General features: G+C 43.6%; 3 protein-coding genes across 3 annotated transcripts; 2 read left to right on the top strand and 1 right to left on the bottom strand.

Annotated features, from left to right (window-relative positions):
* Positions 1 to 132: 132 nt before the first annotated feature.
* On the top strand, positions 133 to 1,632 carry LACBIDRAFT_335235 (uncharacterized protein; the record flags this gene model as incomplete). Its single annotated transcript, XM_001890085.1, has 5 exons — positions 133 to 340; positions 476 to 645; positions 1,049 to 1,206; positions 1,241 to 1,258; positions 1,608 to 1,632. 5 exons carry the CDS (start codon positions 133 to 135, stop codon positions 1,630 to 1,632), a joined length of 579 nt encoding a protein of 192 aa, XP_001890120.1.
* A 5,021-nt stretch (positions 1,633 to 6,653) lies between these two features.
* LACBIDRAFT_335236 (uncharacterized protein) lies at positions 6,654 to 8,719 on the top strand (the record flags this gene model as incomplete). Its single annotated transcript, XM_001890086.1, has 2 exons — positions 6,654 to 6,845; positions 6,932 to 8,719. 2 exons carry the CDS (start codon positions 6,654 to 6,656, stop codon positions 8,717 to 8,719), a joined length of 1,980 nt encoding a protein of 659 aa, XP_001890121.1.
* A 768-nt stretch (positions 8,720 to 9,487) lies between these two features.
* LACBIDRAFT_335237 (uncharacterized protein) lies at positions 9,488 to 12,141 on the bottom strand (the record flags this gene model as incomplete). Its single annotated transcript, XM_001890108.1, has 5 exons — positions 9,488 to 10,526; positions 10,618 to 10,987; positions 11,379 to 11,460; positions 11,590 to 11,703; positions 12,127 to 12,141. The coding sequence occupies 5 exons, from the start codon at positions 12,139 to 12,141 to the stop codon at positions 9,488 to 9,490; spliced, it is 1,620 nt and encodes a 539-aa protein (XP_001890143.1).
* Between the last annotated feature and the right edge of the window lie 3,633 nt (positions 12,142 to 15,774).

Below are 15,774 nucleotides of genomic sequence, written 5' to 3' on the forward strand. Positions count from 1 at the left end.
AAATGAAACTCATAAATATCACCCCTACCAGAGTCTTGGTTCAGGTTGATGAAGTAATTATCCCANGGATATGAACCAGCAAATCACAAACTTGCACTTGGGGAGATGGGGAACCCTCCATTCCTTATCGTTATGCCAAAGTCAATGGTTGTCACAAGAAATTCAACTCCACCTAAGCAGCCAGAAGTCCCTTCTGATTCTTTGATGCTCCCTGATGATATTTCCACATATTCACCTCCAACTATTCAGAAACCATCAGATTTGATGGGTAGTAATGATATTGGAGAAGATGAGGAGGAAGAGGAAGAAGAGGAAGAGGATGAAGAGGAAGAGGAAGATGGTCAGGATAACAATTCTGGAAATGCTTTTGAACATCCCAAAGAGATGGAAGGCCAAGTTTCCATCAGAGATGATACTATTTCTACTGTAGAGGAGGCAACATTTAATAATGATGATAGTGAGGATATCTATGCAGATGCAGAGTTTGATAAATTCCTTGCAGATGCAGATATCAGTCAGTTGGAATCAGATCCTGTCACCATAGCAGTACAATCTGCTCCAAGTGCCTCAAGTGCAGCTCTTGAACAACCATCTCATGAAAGTCCAAAAACACTTGCAAGCCGTGTTCTGGAAGACATATGGCATGTGAAGGACCGCTTGCTCAGGCTCTTACCACAGTCTCATTCAGCTTTTAAAAAGTTCAGAGTAGCCTTTGGAGAAGCCATATTTGTTTTCGATAAGAATGATCAGGCTCAAATTAAAGCATTTCTTGAAAGAAATGGTCAAACATGGGATCAGGCTCTCAAAAGAAATCCAGGGAAATTTTATAGAAGATGTCGGAGATACATCCCTCCTCCAGATATTCTAACTCCAGTTCTTAGAACATTGTTTGAGTGTTGGAAAGATGTTCCTTGTGCCCTTGATCCATCAAATGGGAAACTGTTCTCAGCTGCTGCATGGCGTCAAGCTCAAAATACACTAAAATCTGCAGAAGATGGCCTGATGTCTGACCCCCCAGGAATTCCACTCTATTATGATATGGGTGTAGATAAAGATGGATTACACTGTTATCGTACTGTTCGGGGGACAAATTCTGTTGAAGGAAATATTCATATGCCACTTCGAAGAATGTTTGGATCACTTCATGCTTCTCCTGAGCTCTCAGATGCACTTCTATGCAACAGTCGTGATAGAAGGAATACTACGGTAAGTTGCAAAATTTATTTGAACCTAACTTCAGTTTCTCATTCATTGTCAGGTTGGTCATTACAACCGTACTGGTAAAAAATGGAGTGGTCATCATGATACATACAGGTCTGATGAAATTGTGGAACTTGCAGCTGATGTGGGAATTTCACCATCTTTTCCAATCCCTGAAATTTTGTCAACTTGCATTGCTACAAAGGAATCTTTTGGAATTATTCCAGTTCCAGAAAAAATTGCTGAAGAACTCGGTTTTGAAAGAAGGGAAGAACCTACTTATGAAGTAAATGATAAAGGAAACCTTCTTCATCGAGGAATGCCTGTTAACACACTTACACGGTTGTCAACAAAACCATCACCTCCTCATGATTATCTAGCAGAGCGCCAAATGACTGCCCATGCAGTGGTTCCAATTCACACAACTGGTGAATTTAAGTTGTTCAATGACTTGATGAGGTCTGAGAGATTTTACAAGAAAGATCGAAGAAGGGTTGCAGCAAAGGTTTCACAATCTGTGGACTTCACTGCCTTTGCAAAGGAATGGACAGTTCATGTTCATCTTGCTGCTGCTGAGAATCGGGATAAGAACAATAAAATCTACTATAAGCTTCCAGAACAACTTGAGAAACACCATCAAGCATGGGTAAAAACTCGAGGAGAGAATGCAACACTCTCAAATACAGAAAAAATGAGAGAGAAGTTTACAAAAATTGTAACAAGTATAAGCCGACAAGCTATAGTTCTTCCAGCTATTGAATTCCCAAAGAAAAACTTGGCAGCTCGAAAGGACAAGGGAAAAGAAAAGGAAAGCACAATACAAAGTGGTATGTTTTATTAAAATATGTTTTACATCATCTCATTTCCTTCCAAAAAAGGTTCAAACAAGGGAAAGGAGAAAGAAAGTTCAATGCAAATTAATGAACAGCAAGCAGAAAGTAATGTTCCTGATCTGGTTCAAACAATATCTCAGTCAATGGAGTACATGATGGTTGACATTGATGAAGATCCAGAAGAATCTTTCTTCCAAGATGCTCCACTCCATCTGGCTCTCCAACCACCAGATTCTACTCCAAAATTTGTGCTGGGATCCTCCTCCACATCTTCAACTTCACAGATCAAAATTAATTCATCAAAACAACGTCAAAAGAAGACATGTGCTGCTTGCAGAGATGCAGGGTGCAAGCAAAGGGATAGTTGCAAAGGATCTGGAAACAGAAAATGGTGCACCTGTGTAATGACAGGTGTACATGGAGAATCAAAGAGATAAATTTGTGTATTATATTGTGCCGAAATATTTTGAGAATTTATGTGAATTTATGCAAATTAATTTGGGTGTAGATAGCTCTTGGAATGAAATGTCATTTTATGTTGTCTAGATGCAGCACCATAACGAGGTATATTAAGAATGATGTTGGAAAATATAAACGGGCATATGGTTGAGTGGTTATGTGTACAGTGTCAGACGCGACCTCGGCCAAATGCCCGAGGTCATGAGTTCGAACCCTCAACTTGAAAAAAGTTTTTTTTTTCAAGATCACCTCCAGACATAAGACATGAGCCTCACCTTTACCCTCACCTGCGTGTTCTATGCAGCTCTACATAGAAACGCACAGCCACTACACAGCACTCCATAGAATCTCAGAGCAGATCTGCAGCCATTCATAGAAACACATAGCCACTTCATAGTGCTCCCTAGAATTACGGAGCAGATCTGCAGCCCTCAGTAGCAAACCCTGGGGTCTGCAGATTCCTAGAGGGGGGGCATACATTCTGCTCATTTTAATACCATATTGCATGATTTTTACACAGAACTTGTGTTACGAAAAAATAAGTTTATTGTCTGCACTACTACATTATACAAGATATCCTAATATTCTACATAGTAATGACTGCAGTATATCAAATTTATGGAATCAGAGTATCAAGTATTAAAGATACTAAGAGGATGCCATTCGCCAACAAGGAAGGGAGGACAGTTGTTCATCGAGGGACGGAGCCGTTCTTCAAAGGAGGGAGGACTCAAAGGAAGGAGGACGCCATTCGTCGACAAGGGAGGGAGGACGCCGTTCTTCAAGGGAGGGAGCCGTTCATCAATGAGGTAGGGAGGACACCGTTCATCAACAACAGAGGGAAGATGTGTTTGTCGACAAGCGAGGGATGACGCTGTTCTTCAAGGCAGGGGGAACACCATTTATCAACGAGAGAGGGAGGACACCGTTCGTCAACGAGGGAGGGAGGACACCATTTGTCGAGGGAGAAATGCCGTCTGTCAAGAAGGGAGGGAGGATGCCGTTCGTCGACGAGTGAGGGAGCAGTTCGTCAAGGGAGGACACTGTTCATCGGGGGAGCCGTTTGTCGAGGGAGGGGGGCCGTTTGTCAAGAGGGAGCCTTTCATCAAGGGAGGGAGCCGTTTGCTGAGAGAGGGAGCCATTCATTGAGGGAGGAGTCATTTGTCGACGAGGGAGCCGTTCGTCGATGAGGGAGGGATCTTTTCTTTAAGGGAGGAAGCCATTCTTCACGGGAGCAAGCTGTTCTTCAAGGGAGGCAGGGAGCCATTCTTCAAGGGGGGAGGAAGCCGTTCTTCAAGAGAGGGAGGATGCCGTTCTTCAAGGGAGGGAGGACGCTGTTCATGGACGAGGGAGGACACCGTTCGTTGAGGGACACGGTTCGTCAACGAGGGAGGGAGGATGCTGTAACTCGACGAGGGAGGACACCGTTTGTCGAGGACAAGTTGAACATTGTGGTGGGAAGGAAGAACAATGAATTTCCGTGTTGGGAAATTCAAAGTTCAACATAATCACATGATGTCGGAGTTTCAACGGACTTGAACGAATTGTCTCGCGACTTGAAGTTGTTTGTCGCCTGTCACTGTCTTTCACAGAAAGCATGGCATTCGAGGTGGGCATTCACAATTGTAGATGGCACCATGTAATCAGGCAAATATAAAGTTCATATTGGAAAATTATTGAACAATTTCCGAGCCTTCCAAGAAATTTGCAGTTGTTACCAGAAATTTCCTGGCTATTTCCATGATTTCCCGAAATTTCCTGTTTTTTGGTAGTAGTAGTAACAATTGAAGTTGTCTAAGTTCGAAAATGTGAGTTGAGCGCGGCACGTGACTTCCCGCAACTGTACCGACTTCCATCAATTCACACTTACACTTTCTAGGGTAGCTCATAGCTATAACTTCACGAGTATTACACCGTTTGGCCTCTATGTAGGCTTATTTTAATCGCTTCATTCACGCGAATGCAATCCAATTTACGGCGTAGAAAAATTTGGAGTACCTCACAAACTGTAGCATAAACTATTTGGCCTGTATTAGACATCTGAAATATATATTATCATCATGAGTTCTGCTCCGTTTCATGCGATTTTGGGCTTGTTAGAAACGCACAAATTAGAGCTTTAAAACGGGTCTGAGAGCCCCTAATATTTCGACGTTTAAGGCGACCTCCGATAACATTTACCGTTTTTAGGCAGATTCTTCACCAGTAATTGGTCCAAAGCCATTTAAGTGTTGAACTAAATACTACGTAAATAGACGCGTTGGAATCGGCTTGAACACCACTTTCCAACGCAAAAAAAATCACAAAAGACGAATATGTTTTGCAAAAGATACTTCATATTCTTTCTTGTTGCAATCTTTGTACATCAGTAATTGAGCAAATCAGTTTCCACAGGTTTCTCAACCCTGGCAACCTCCGAAAACCACTAAAAACCTCGAAACATTGAAAAATATTGAAACTTGGCAACCTATGTGTCCTTTGTTGGAAACCGGCCGCCCAAATAGCGTAAGATGTACACGTTCACTAGTCCCTGACGGGTGAGACCCTTAGACTATTCCTTTTCAGGTTTCTGGACACCCCGGCAACTTCCAAAACCAGTAAAACCTGGAATCTATTTTGCCATCTTACTGATGTAGGTCAATCAATCTCTGGACAGTGTTGTACTTTCTTCTTATTCCAGGCGTATTTTGGTCATAAATTATTCATATACAATAGGGAATGTGTTTTCTACTGAAATCTAGTATACTTGTAGTTTGACTCCCTATAAGGGCTGGGTAGAAAGTGGAGGCCCCTCTATAGCACCCTATAGTAACGGCACAAGTCTCTGTAGTGCCCTATAGCACAAGCTTACACCCACACAGTGCTGTGGAGCGCTGTGTGGCGCTAGGGCATCTAGCCAAACTTGGCGTGTAACTATGGGAAACTATGATATTAGCGGAAGCACTATGCCTGTCTACGTGGGAAAATCAGGTTTTGCTGATCAGTGCTAGGGACTGTCATGGATCGGCAATAACCGGGTATTATCCGTGGCCGTTGATACCCGTTATCCACGGATCAGACCCGTGGATATATATGGAAATCCGTGGATATCTGTGATCCGTATACTATATTTAATAATATTTGGGCAGCCTTAGTGGGAGCTACTGCTGCCACACACCAATGCACGACTGTCCTTTGTCGGCCTGTGGAATTCATCAATTTCACTCCTTCCTAAGATAAAAACACTCTTTGATGAATTTGAACATAAATTTATTGAAATACAATTATTTCTTCAGTCATTCTTTTAAATTTAACTCTGATTTTATCATTCCACACTATTCAAGCATTCATGGAGTGGACAATGTTACACCTTTAACTTCAATGCTATACAGAGATCAATTTGGTCATGAATAAATATTTAAGAGGCCAGAAACAGCCCAGAAAGACAATGTGTATATGACAGATCAGTGATAGAGATATACCATACACATCTGTGACTCAGTTTGCACCAAAAAATCCTGAAGTGATATTTCAAAAACAAAGATATAAATTACTTATACTTATTGAACCTTCCAAGCCATGTATGACACTGGGGTAAGTAGCTTGACTGGTATTTGATGCTTATCTGGCATCCAATCCTTAATAGTATTCATAATGAGTGATAAAAAGGAGTGAAATTGGGTTAATAGTGAAAATAAATTTAAAAATGCTTGCTTCCAAAGAATTTGGGGTGTTTTCACAGAATTTGAGGATGGGAGAAGTTTGACAAAGTATGAATTTCACTAATAACAGCTATAAAATACAATTTAGAACTTTTATAGTTGACTTTTCCCAATTTTGAAGACTTCCTTCATATCCAAATTATGATGTTTGCTTTTTATGAAGATGCCAGTGATATTTTTATGAACTGAGGCTTGATCCTTTCATTCTCCACCATTATTAAAGAATGAGCTTCTACTGAAGTTCACATAAGATATTACAGTGAATTTTGTTATAACAAAATTCTCCTAAACGACAGCTTTCTAACACATATTTTTTCGTGGAAAACGGCAAAGAACTGACGAAGATAGATGGAGGGCTGGTCTGCGCCACTATACCCACAGATATATCCGTACCGTGGCTTATCCAATCCGTGGGTGGGAAAATCCACGGATCGGGTACGGATAATACCCGGATGTATCCATGACAGTCCCTAATCAGTGCTATGTGCCTACATGTCCTTTACTCTCCGTTGAAGGTGGCGATCCTCAGGAAGGTTGTGATTTTGAAGTGACCAGCCTACAGCGACGATCATCTGAGTCGAGTCACCACATATGGCCCCAACCACAAATTACTAGTCGCCAAGAATGCGATATTGTAACTACACAACTTGAAGTACGTTTCCTCCTTATAAATCTCGCTAATTTGGATGTCCTCGTGCTGATATAAGTATATTTAGAAATCAGCGCAGGGTTCAACAGACTCTGCATGTTGTGCCAGATGACTCGAATGATGTGGACGCCACCTGGTCATACTTACTAGTATGCTGCGCGGCTATTCGTGAAACGCTGGTTAGTTTGGACCAGAACAGCCGTCAGTACACTTCTTACATTGACTTCCTTCCAACCAAAGTGCTCATGCTCGGACAGGCGTTGCAGATGGTCAACATTATTCCCCCCTCCCTCGTGACTATTTCGCCAAAAGAAACAACTAAACAACCCCTCGCGGGGCTCGCCGACCTCCCCAATGAACTCATCAACAACCTCATACGAGACCTTCCTGCCGGAACTCTCTGTTGTTTAGCTATGACATGCAAGCGACTTCACTACCTCGCTCTACCCATCATTTTCTACCGCGCAGGAATCGATCCTGCGAGCACAAACTTGATGCTTCGGGAGCCTTCGGAATGCTTCCTCCGCGCACTTAGACTTGCGCTCTTCGTCAACCCCACCACCATCGACTTTTACCCGAATCGAGAAGTGCACAGGATGCTCCCGGACTTGTGTACCCTTCGCGTGTTGATCGCGCGCATGCCCAAAATGGAAAGGTTGACGCTGAACTTGAGCTGGTTCGATACCTGGTTGGAGTCGGCGAAGGGCCCGGATAAAGTTGATGCGGACAGGTGGAAGGAGGAGATATGTGAGCTTTTGGATGAGGTGCTACTCACGTCTTGCAGTACCTTGAAAGTCCTTGGAGGCAACCTCATTCCGAGCCCCTGTATATCAAATCCGCGACGGTTCGATGATTCTCCACTTTCTCAACTTCATTTGCCTGTTAGAACTCCTCTATTCCATCCCAAGTTGTCTCCTAAAATTCGGAGGGTCAAGAGTCCAACTCGCTCCTCTTTGCCAGCCACTGGCGTTCTATCATCTAAACACCCCCAATCTTTACGAAAGCTCCATCTTCACTGCCAGATGCTCTTCGAACCCCCCTTCTTATGCTGGACCCAGCCCACCCTCCAAGCCCATGCAGCCTCCATCACAGATTTCTCCATCAAAGCCATCCTCCATCGAGAGATCTGGAAAACCATCTTCGATAATCTTTCCCTTCCAAACCTCTCCAAGCTCGAATACCTTTCGGATCTCAAACTGCACCCATGGCCTATAGGTCTAGAATTCGCCACGATTGCAACTTTCCTAGTGCGGCATCCCTCAATCATGGTTCTCAACCTGTACGGCATTCTCGAGAGGCCGACTAAGCGAGAATCACCTCTCAAGAAAGCGATACTCCCCGAACTAGTTGAGATCAAAGCCCACCCGATGTTTATAGCGTGGCTTTTGGGCCCCACGGACGCCTGCCTGAATTTGATCAATGTGACGATTTCCTCCGAACTCTATCCCGTAACTCTCTTCGACTACAACCTCTTCGACGACGCCCTGTTCGTCCTCGCTCACCGCTCGAAAAGCATCGAACTGTGTTTCCAGTTCACCTTGATGCCAGGCGCTGTACAGTGGATGGAGGCGCACGTTTCGCAAGGTCGCACCTTGAGCATCGTCACTCGCATGCACGTCAAGAACCTCGGCATTCACTCGAACTATTGGTTAATTATCTTTCGGGACATGCCAGCTGTGTTTGCGGAGTTTCTAGCGCTCTTCCCGTGCTTGGATCACGTTGATTTTGCGGATGAGCGGGCTTGTCCGGCTGAGGTGGAGAGGGTGAAGGCGACTGTTATTAAGCAGATTGCTTTGAAGTGCCCTGGTATGAAGACGGTAGCGATTGATAGTCGGCCGGGCAGTCCTTTTGTACATTTAACGACTTTGAGGAATTGAGCGAGGACATTTGTTAGGATTTGATAAATGTGACACTAGGAGATGCGCTCTGATAACATCGCAGTCCACCTGGCGAACCGTGGGCCTACTATTAAATGTCCAACACAGGTAACAGGTCCTTTATAATGGCTCGTCCTTGCCTCACATTATTTTCAAGGCACTGAATTTACTTCAAGCAGCGATCAGTGTCACGGTGGTCTCTATACAAGCACGAATATTTGCAATTTCAAAGATACTCCGACTCTGGCGAGGCCAAGGCTAGGTTAAAATACAGTGGCTTCTAGCGGTTTTGCTTTCATTACCGACATTTCGTTCGAATGGGGGACGTGTAGCTGCAGTAGAGTCAGCTATTCTCGTCCGTTGGAAGTACCGGAAATTCAGCCTGTTCGGCTTCATGAGGACGTCGTCAAAAATGATAGATTGCTTCTTTTTTTGCAACGATTGCCTTCTTCCCTTTCTTTGAAATATTTATCCCTGGATAACTGTGACGATCTTGAATTTTCGCCCTCCTGCCTACGACCGCGCTGACGTTGCCGGGTAATTTATATCTGCATAGATATACACTTCATGATAAACAAGTCGGAGCAACGATATCGGGTGTAACAACTTGAGACATACATCGGATACCATCCTAAAACCGTCCTAAAAGTCCAACATGAAGAGGAAGTGCAGGCACGCCCTTGTGAACACATGTCGCTGAGTTGGAAGTCTGGCTCAGCGTCACCGTTTTGGTAAAGAAAGAAGCTCCACGCACCTCACTGACCTCAATTAAATTTGCATAGGTCGCTTGTAGACTTTTCCCCCGAGGGTGATTGATTGCAACTCCGGACACAAATCCCACAATCCATTCAATTTCTCGGTCCATATTCCGGGATCCGGAGAGGCTATCCTTTTCAACTCTAATTCCTGAACAAAAAGGAACCTGTAATTTGAGACCCAGAAAAAGAAGGCTTCGAACGTCTTTGGCGACATCGGCCATCCGTCCATCATGTCAATCTCTAACTTCTTCACAGATTCCAAGGAACATGGTTTAGCATCCTTTTCGGAAAACCATTCAAAAAGGTTGAACGGGTGTTGAAGTTGGATGCAAAGGTGGATCGTTGCTCTGTCATAGTGCGCTAGCTTCCCCAATATGTCGTCGATAACTTTTCCTTCTTCGGTTGCCCAGGTTGGGGGTCCCGAGACGGTCATTATTGAGCTTGATCTGAGTGTCAACGAGACGGATCGCAGCATCGGAAATGACCGTTTCCCCCACGAAAGCAAGATGGAAACGGTATCAGGAATCCCTTTGAACGCTTCAAGTTCAAGCCGTTCCCACTCAATGGGGAACATGATTTTCGGCCTCATCGAAATAATGCAAAAGAGATCCAGGTGGGTTATGTTCGGATGCCGTCCCAAAAACGATGAGAGATCGCTGAAAGCAATGTAGCCATAGCCGACACCGAATTCGAGTAGGAGAGGCATGGAGATGAAGGGTAAGATGTTGGTCCAATCAGATGTACCAAGCCCCGTATTCGAAAGGAATAATTTTCTGATGCATCTGCTATGCAGGACCCGTAAAGTAAGCGGGAAGTATGCTTCATAGAAAAGGAGGGGAGAGTATATATATAAACCCTTGATTCCTTGATCCGTATCGAGATTTACGTTTGCGTAGGGAAGTTTTTCTTTTCCCATAGGCTTAATGATACCAGCGTTGTGTTGTTTGAATAGACAAGCAATCTTTGCGGAGGCGAGAAAGGCCGAGACGTGAAAGCCAGTCTCCCAAAAGATTCGCAGGGGGCACAAAGGTGTGGAACCCTTGCCCACGCTGTGGCGTGCCCGTGATAGTTAAATCTGATTGACCTTTTTCCGAGGATATCCTGATTAATGCGGCGAGTGGTTTGTGCCAATCTCTGTACGTTATTTCAGAATGGCCAAGGTTCATCGTAATATTTGTGATAGAGTGGGCGTGAAAAATAAGTCCGTGAACGCTTCCGATCTCTTGAGTGGCGAAGTGTCCAACACTGTATTGAAATTTGTGGAATGAAGCCTCGAAGATGTCGTTTACGTCCCGTAATTCTTCAGCCCTCAACATCACGACTGAATCGGAGTCCTTCTTAGAAATAACCAGACGACCTCTGCGCACTAGTGCGCGCATCATGGGGAGTTGGCGCTCCAGAATGGGGACCTTGCATATGCCGTGGAGGCGACGACAGGTCATTCCCAAGCGAGCGGTAATGGCATCTGAATCTGTGGAGTCCTCTAAGTAGATAATATTCAGGAGAAGTTCTGTTGGGAGATCAACAAAATTTGCCATGCCACAAATATAGGTATGGGCAATGAAGGTACTTTGCAGCAATGAACTTCGTTGAAGGAGAATAGGGCGGGCGTTAGGTAGAAAATGACGTTATCGATATCCGAGACTCCGAGTCATAGCTTTGCATGTGACATGTCACAACCCAGAGGTCAGGTGACCCCACTCTGACACAAGTTTCGATGATGTGGATTCCCTAGGCTCCGAGTCGTGACCAGCCTGTATATGAGAACTTCGTGTATATCGCAGGTACTTCTCATATACAGAACGGTCACCGGTCTATGGATTCCCTATTGCTTTCCTCTCTCTTTCTCAGAATCTGTTTCTGGCTTTAGTCCCCACTGTGGGCACACAATCAACACACACTGGCAATGGCACCCTCTGGCACGTCACTCCAAAGATCCCCTGCTCGCTCGCTGCCTCCTCTTTTTACTTTCACGTGAAGTCGCTGATGCAATATTCGCAATAGGTTACACGAAGTTAGACACCGAACCATCTCCGATGTCACATATATTAGGGACTGTCATGGATACATCCGGGTATTATCCGTACCCGATCCGTGGATTTTCCCACCCACGGATTGGATAAGCCACGGTACGGATATATCTGTGGGTATAGTGGCGCAGACCAGCCCTCCATCTATCTTCGTCAGTTCTTTGCCGTTTTCCACGAAAAAATATGTGTTAGAAAGCTGTCGTTTAGGAGAATTTTGTTATAACAAAATTCACTGTAATATCTTATGTGAACTTCAGTAGAAGCTCATTCTTTAATAATGGTGGAGAATGAAAGGATCAAGCCTCAGTTCATAAAAATATCACTGGCATCTTCATAAAAGCAAACATCATAATTTGGATATGAAGGAAGTCTTCAAAATTGGGAAAAGTCAACTATAAAAGTTCTAAATTGTATTTTATAGCTGTTATTAGTGAAATTCATACTTTGTCAAACTTCTCCCATCCTCAAATTCTGTGAAAACACCCCAAATTCTTTGGAAGCAAGCATTTTTAAATTTATTTTCACTATTAACCCAATTTCACTCCTTTTTATCACTCATTATGAATACTATTAAGGATTGGATGCCAGATAAGCATCAAATACCAGTCAAGCTACTTACCCCAGTGTCATACATGGCTTGGAAGGTTCAATAAGTATAAGTAATTTATATCTTTGTTTTTGAAATATCACTTCAGGATTTTTTGGTGCAAACTGAGTCACAGATGTGTATGGTATATCTCTATCACTGATCTGTCATATACACATTGTCTTTCTGGGCTGTTTCTGGCCTCTTAAATATTTATTCATGACCAAATTGATCTCTGTATAGCATTGAAGTTAAAGGTGTAACATTGTCCACTCCATGAATGCTTGAATAGTGTGGAATGATAAAATCAGAGTTAAATTTAAAAGAATGACTGAAGAAATAATTGTATTTCAATAAATTTATGTTCAAATTCATCAAAGAGTGTTTTTATCTTAGGAAGGAGTGAAATTGATGAATTCCACAGGCCGACAAAGGACAGTCGTGCATTGGTGTGTGGCAGCAGTAGCTCCCACTACATCAGGAAAATCACGGGCACCTGATTTTGCCAGATAGTATTTGTCACCTCAAAACAATGTGGCACTGCTTTGACCCCTTTAGTAAAGTTATAGATAATTTTGAAGATGCTGTGTAAAGTAGGCAAAATGTGAGCCTTGGATAATTGGTCTGGCAATTGTGATAGCCTAGTTACACAAAGAGGCAAACAGATAGAATTCTGGCAGCCAATGACAAAGGAGGATAATTTTCAACCGGCTTTCCAGACCTCCTACCATAACTTGCCAATATTGTTCAACTGTTTACAAGGAGGATATAAATATTCTACTACCAGGCCAACAACAAGGACTTATGACAAGAGAGAATAATTTCCAACCCATTTTCCAGACTTCCTACAATAACTGGCCAATACTCTATAATTCTGACAGCATGGTTACAAAAAGAGGCCAACTATTAAAATGGTGGCAGGCTCATAACAAAAGAGGATAATTTTCAACATACCTTCCAGACATCCTACAAAACTTTGCCAATTTTCTGTAATCCTGAAAACCTGGTTACAAAGAGGACATAAGTATTTCAGCACTAGACCAACAAAGAGAATCGTGAAGGACACATGACAAGAGAGAATAACTTTCAACCGACTTTGTAGATCTCCTACAATAATTTGCCAATATTCTATAATATTGAAAACCTGGTTACAGAGAAGATATAAGTACTTCAGCACTAGGCCATCAAAAAGAATTGTGAAGGGCACACAACAAGAGACAATAATGTTCAACCTACTTTGTAGACCTCCTACAATAACTTGCCAATGTTCTATAACTCTGGAAACCTGGTACAGGAAGATATAAATATTTCAGCTCTAGGACAACAAAAAGAATTGTGTTTCAACCTAAGCAACACCCAATGATTCTGATAGCATGGTTACAAAAAGAGGCCAACTACTAGAATTGTGGTAGACCTATAACAAAAGAGAATAAAATTTAACCTACTTTCCAAATGACTTGCCAATATTCTATTCTGTACACTTGATTGCAGAGAAGATATTAATATTACAGCAAACTTTTGGCCTGGGCACGGGCATACCACATATATTCATCTTGCAGGGAGGATTTTTGGAGATTTTCAGAGAAGGATGGCAGTATTGAACAGCAGAGACAGGAAAACCTGTTGATCTGGCATTTGTAACAACGTGACATGATCCATCGAGGATGACTTATTAGTTATGTTTAGTCTCTCATAGATTTAGATGGATATCCTTTTGTAACATTTGTAACAAAGGACCCATGAAAAAATAAAATAAAATTTGGAACTACCTCAACCTAATTTGTGATGATACAGTATATAAGTCGCCATGCTTCCAAATAAATATGGTGACCTGATTGCAAGCAGGGTGCTGCGCATATAGCACTTGCCATGGCTGGAAGAGGGAGGTGAATTGGAGGCGAAGAGCCTTGTTGAAGACAAAGTGTGCAAGTGGGAATCAACGCTTATGCCCGGTTAACGTGTTGCAAAGACGCTTTCACCTCGTGGCATTTGAGCAGTGGGAGGTGGGTAGACACGCCAAAATGGGGATGGCAAGTGGTGGCGAGGGGAATTGGGGGATACTTATGGGTGACACACCTCAGGCTGAGCCTGATGATGGTGGATCGCTGTCGTGACTTGGTCGTGACTGAGCGCGCTGAGAGTAAGAAGGAACCCGGCCACCAATCACTTCCACTCGCCCGCCTTCCTTCTAGTTTCATCTTTCACCTCCTGCCATTTCCAATGAAGTATTCTGTGCCGGTTGAACAGCTTTCCTTCTTCCACCAACACACAAGATATGGTGGTCTAGCGCCATGTTCTTTGTTCCCGTGCACCTCGCCGCTCTGGCTACAACACAATATGGGGCCAGCGCGCTATGCTTTTTTCACCCTTTCTACTCAGGCATTCTGCATGTCTCTCCCTGTCCGTGTGGTGTTGGCAATTCTGGGGTCATCAGCGTTCCAGCCATCCATCGGGTTTGTTTGATAGATCTCATGTGATAATGGGCATAAAGTGGAATATCTGAAGATGTTGGAAGTAACTCTGATGAAGTTCTGCGTGGTCGTGCCCAGTGTGAATTCGTCCACCACTGTTTTCCTTATGCACACCTGGGACTGAGTTGGAGACATAAGTCTAGCACAATCGAGCATTTCAAGGGAACAGCGCAGCTTAAAGACGAGGATGAGCGAACGTTGCAAAAAAAAAGTGAAGGCCACCGTTGTTTGTGATGGCCATGAAAGCTACGTAACAGGAGCCAACTTATTTCAATGCTGGGCATAGATACAAAACTTTGATTGTGACTCTGCTTGACTTGTAGCTGAAAAAGGCGGCGTTGTTCTGAACAGAGCCACAATATTAAAAAAAAGGAATCTTGTCCTAGTCATCATACTCTGACTCAGAGCCAAAAGATTCTGAACCGGGGTCTGAGTCCCTAGCATGAGACATATCATAATCATCGTCTGATCCATACCCATCATCAAGATCATCCTCATCATCATTTGAAGAGTCATCGTGATGGTCAGAATTTGCCAGCTGGTCCTCAACTTCAACTTCATCACCCAACTCCAGACTGTGAGGTTGATGGTCAATGTTCTCAACAACCTCCAAGTTTGAGTTATGGCCAGCATCGCTCCCAATGACATGTGAATGGAGGACCCCATTGTTACTGCCGACATGGCCAATTCCGAGGCCAACATGATAGCGCATCAACGTATCTCGATCTGCAAATCTGGCAAGCATGAAGTTAGATTCAATAACTCTATGTGAAATGTGGTGCATGACGTACCGGCCAATATAATATTGGCAAAAGTCTGTAGAATCCCGGGCGCAGACTGAGAGACCCTGGCTGTCGGGATACCGCACCCCAAGCGAAAACACTGGAATGACGTGACATGCCCGAACAACATCATTAGGATCTAGGAACCCGAACGAAGACTCATCAGCCATGGGTGGAAACGAGATGCGTTCTAGTCTGTGTGCTCGCCAACTGCCAGGTGAGACCCTTCTGAACCACCTAACCCACAAGAAGTTGAATCTTTGAGGGGTGTAGTCTGGCGTCGCAGCGCCAGTTTGGACCACATTGACATGACAAATCCCCAAAACCCTTGCGTATATGAAGGCCAATGACTCATCAGAATCATCAGTACCAGAACTGTCACTCTTTGACAAAACCCATTATATCTCGGCGCTCAGTGTTCACGTGAT

The sequence above is a fragment of the Laccaria bicolor genome, genomic scaffold (assembly GCF_000143565.1).
Source record: "Laccaria bicolor S238N-H82 LACBIscaffold_79 genomic scaffold, whole genome shotgun sequence".
In the NCBI taxonomy this organism is placed as follows: Eukaryota; Fungi; Basidiomycota; class Agaricomycetes; order Agaricales; family Hydnangiaceae; genus Laccaria; species Laccaria bicolor.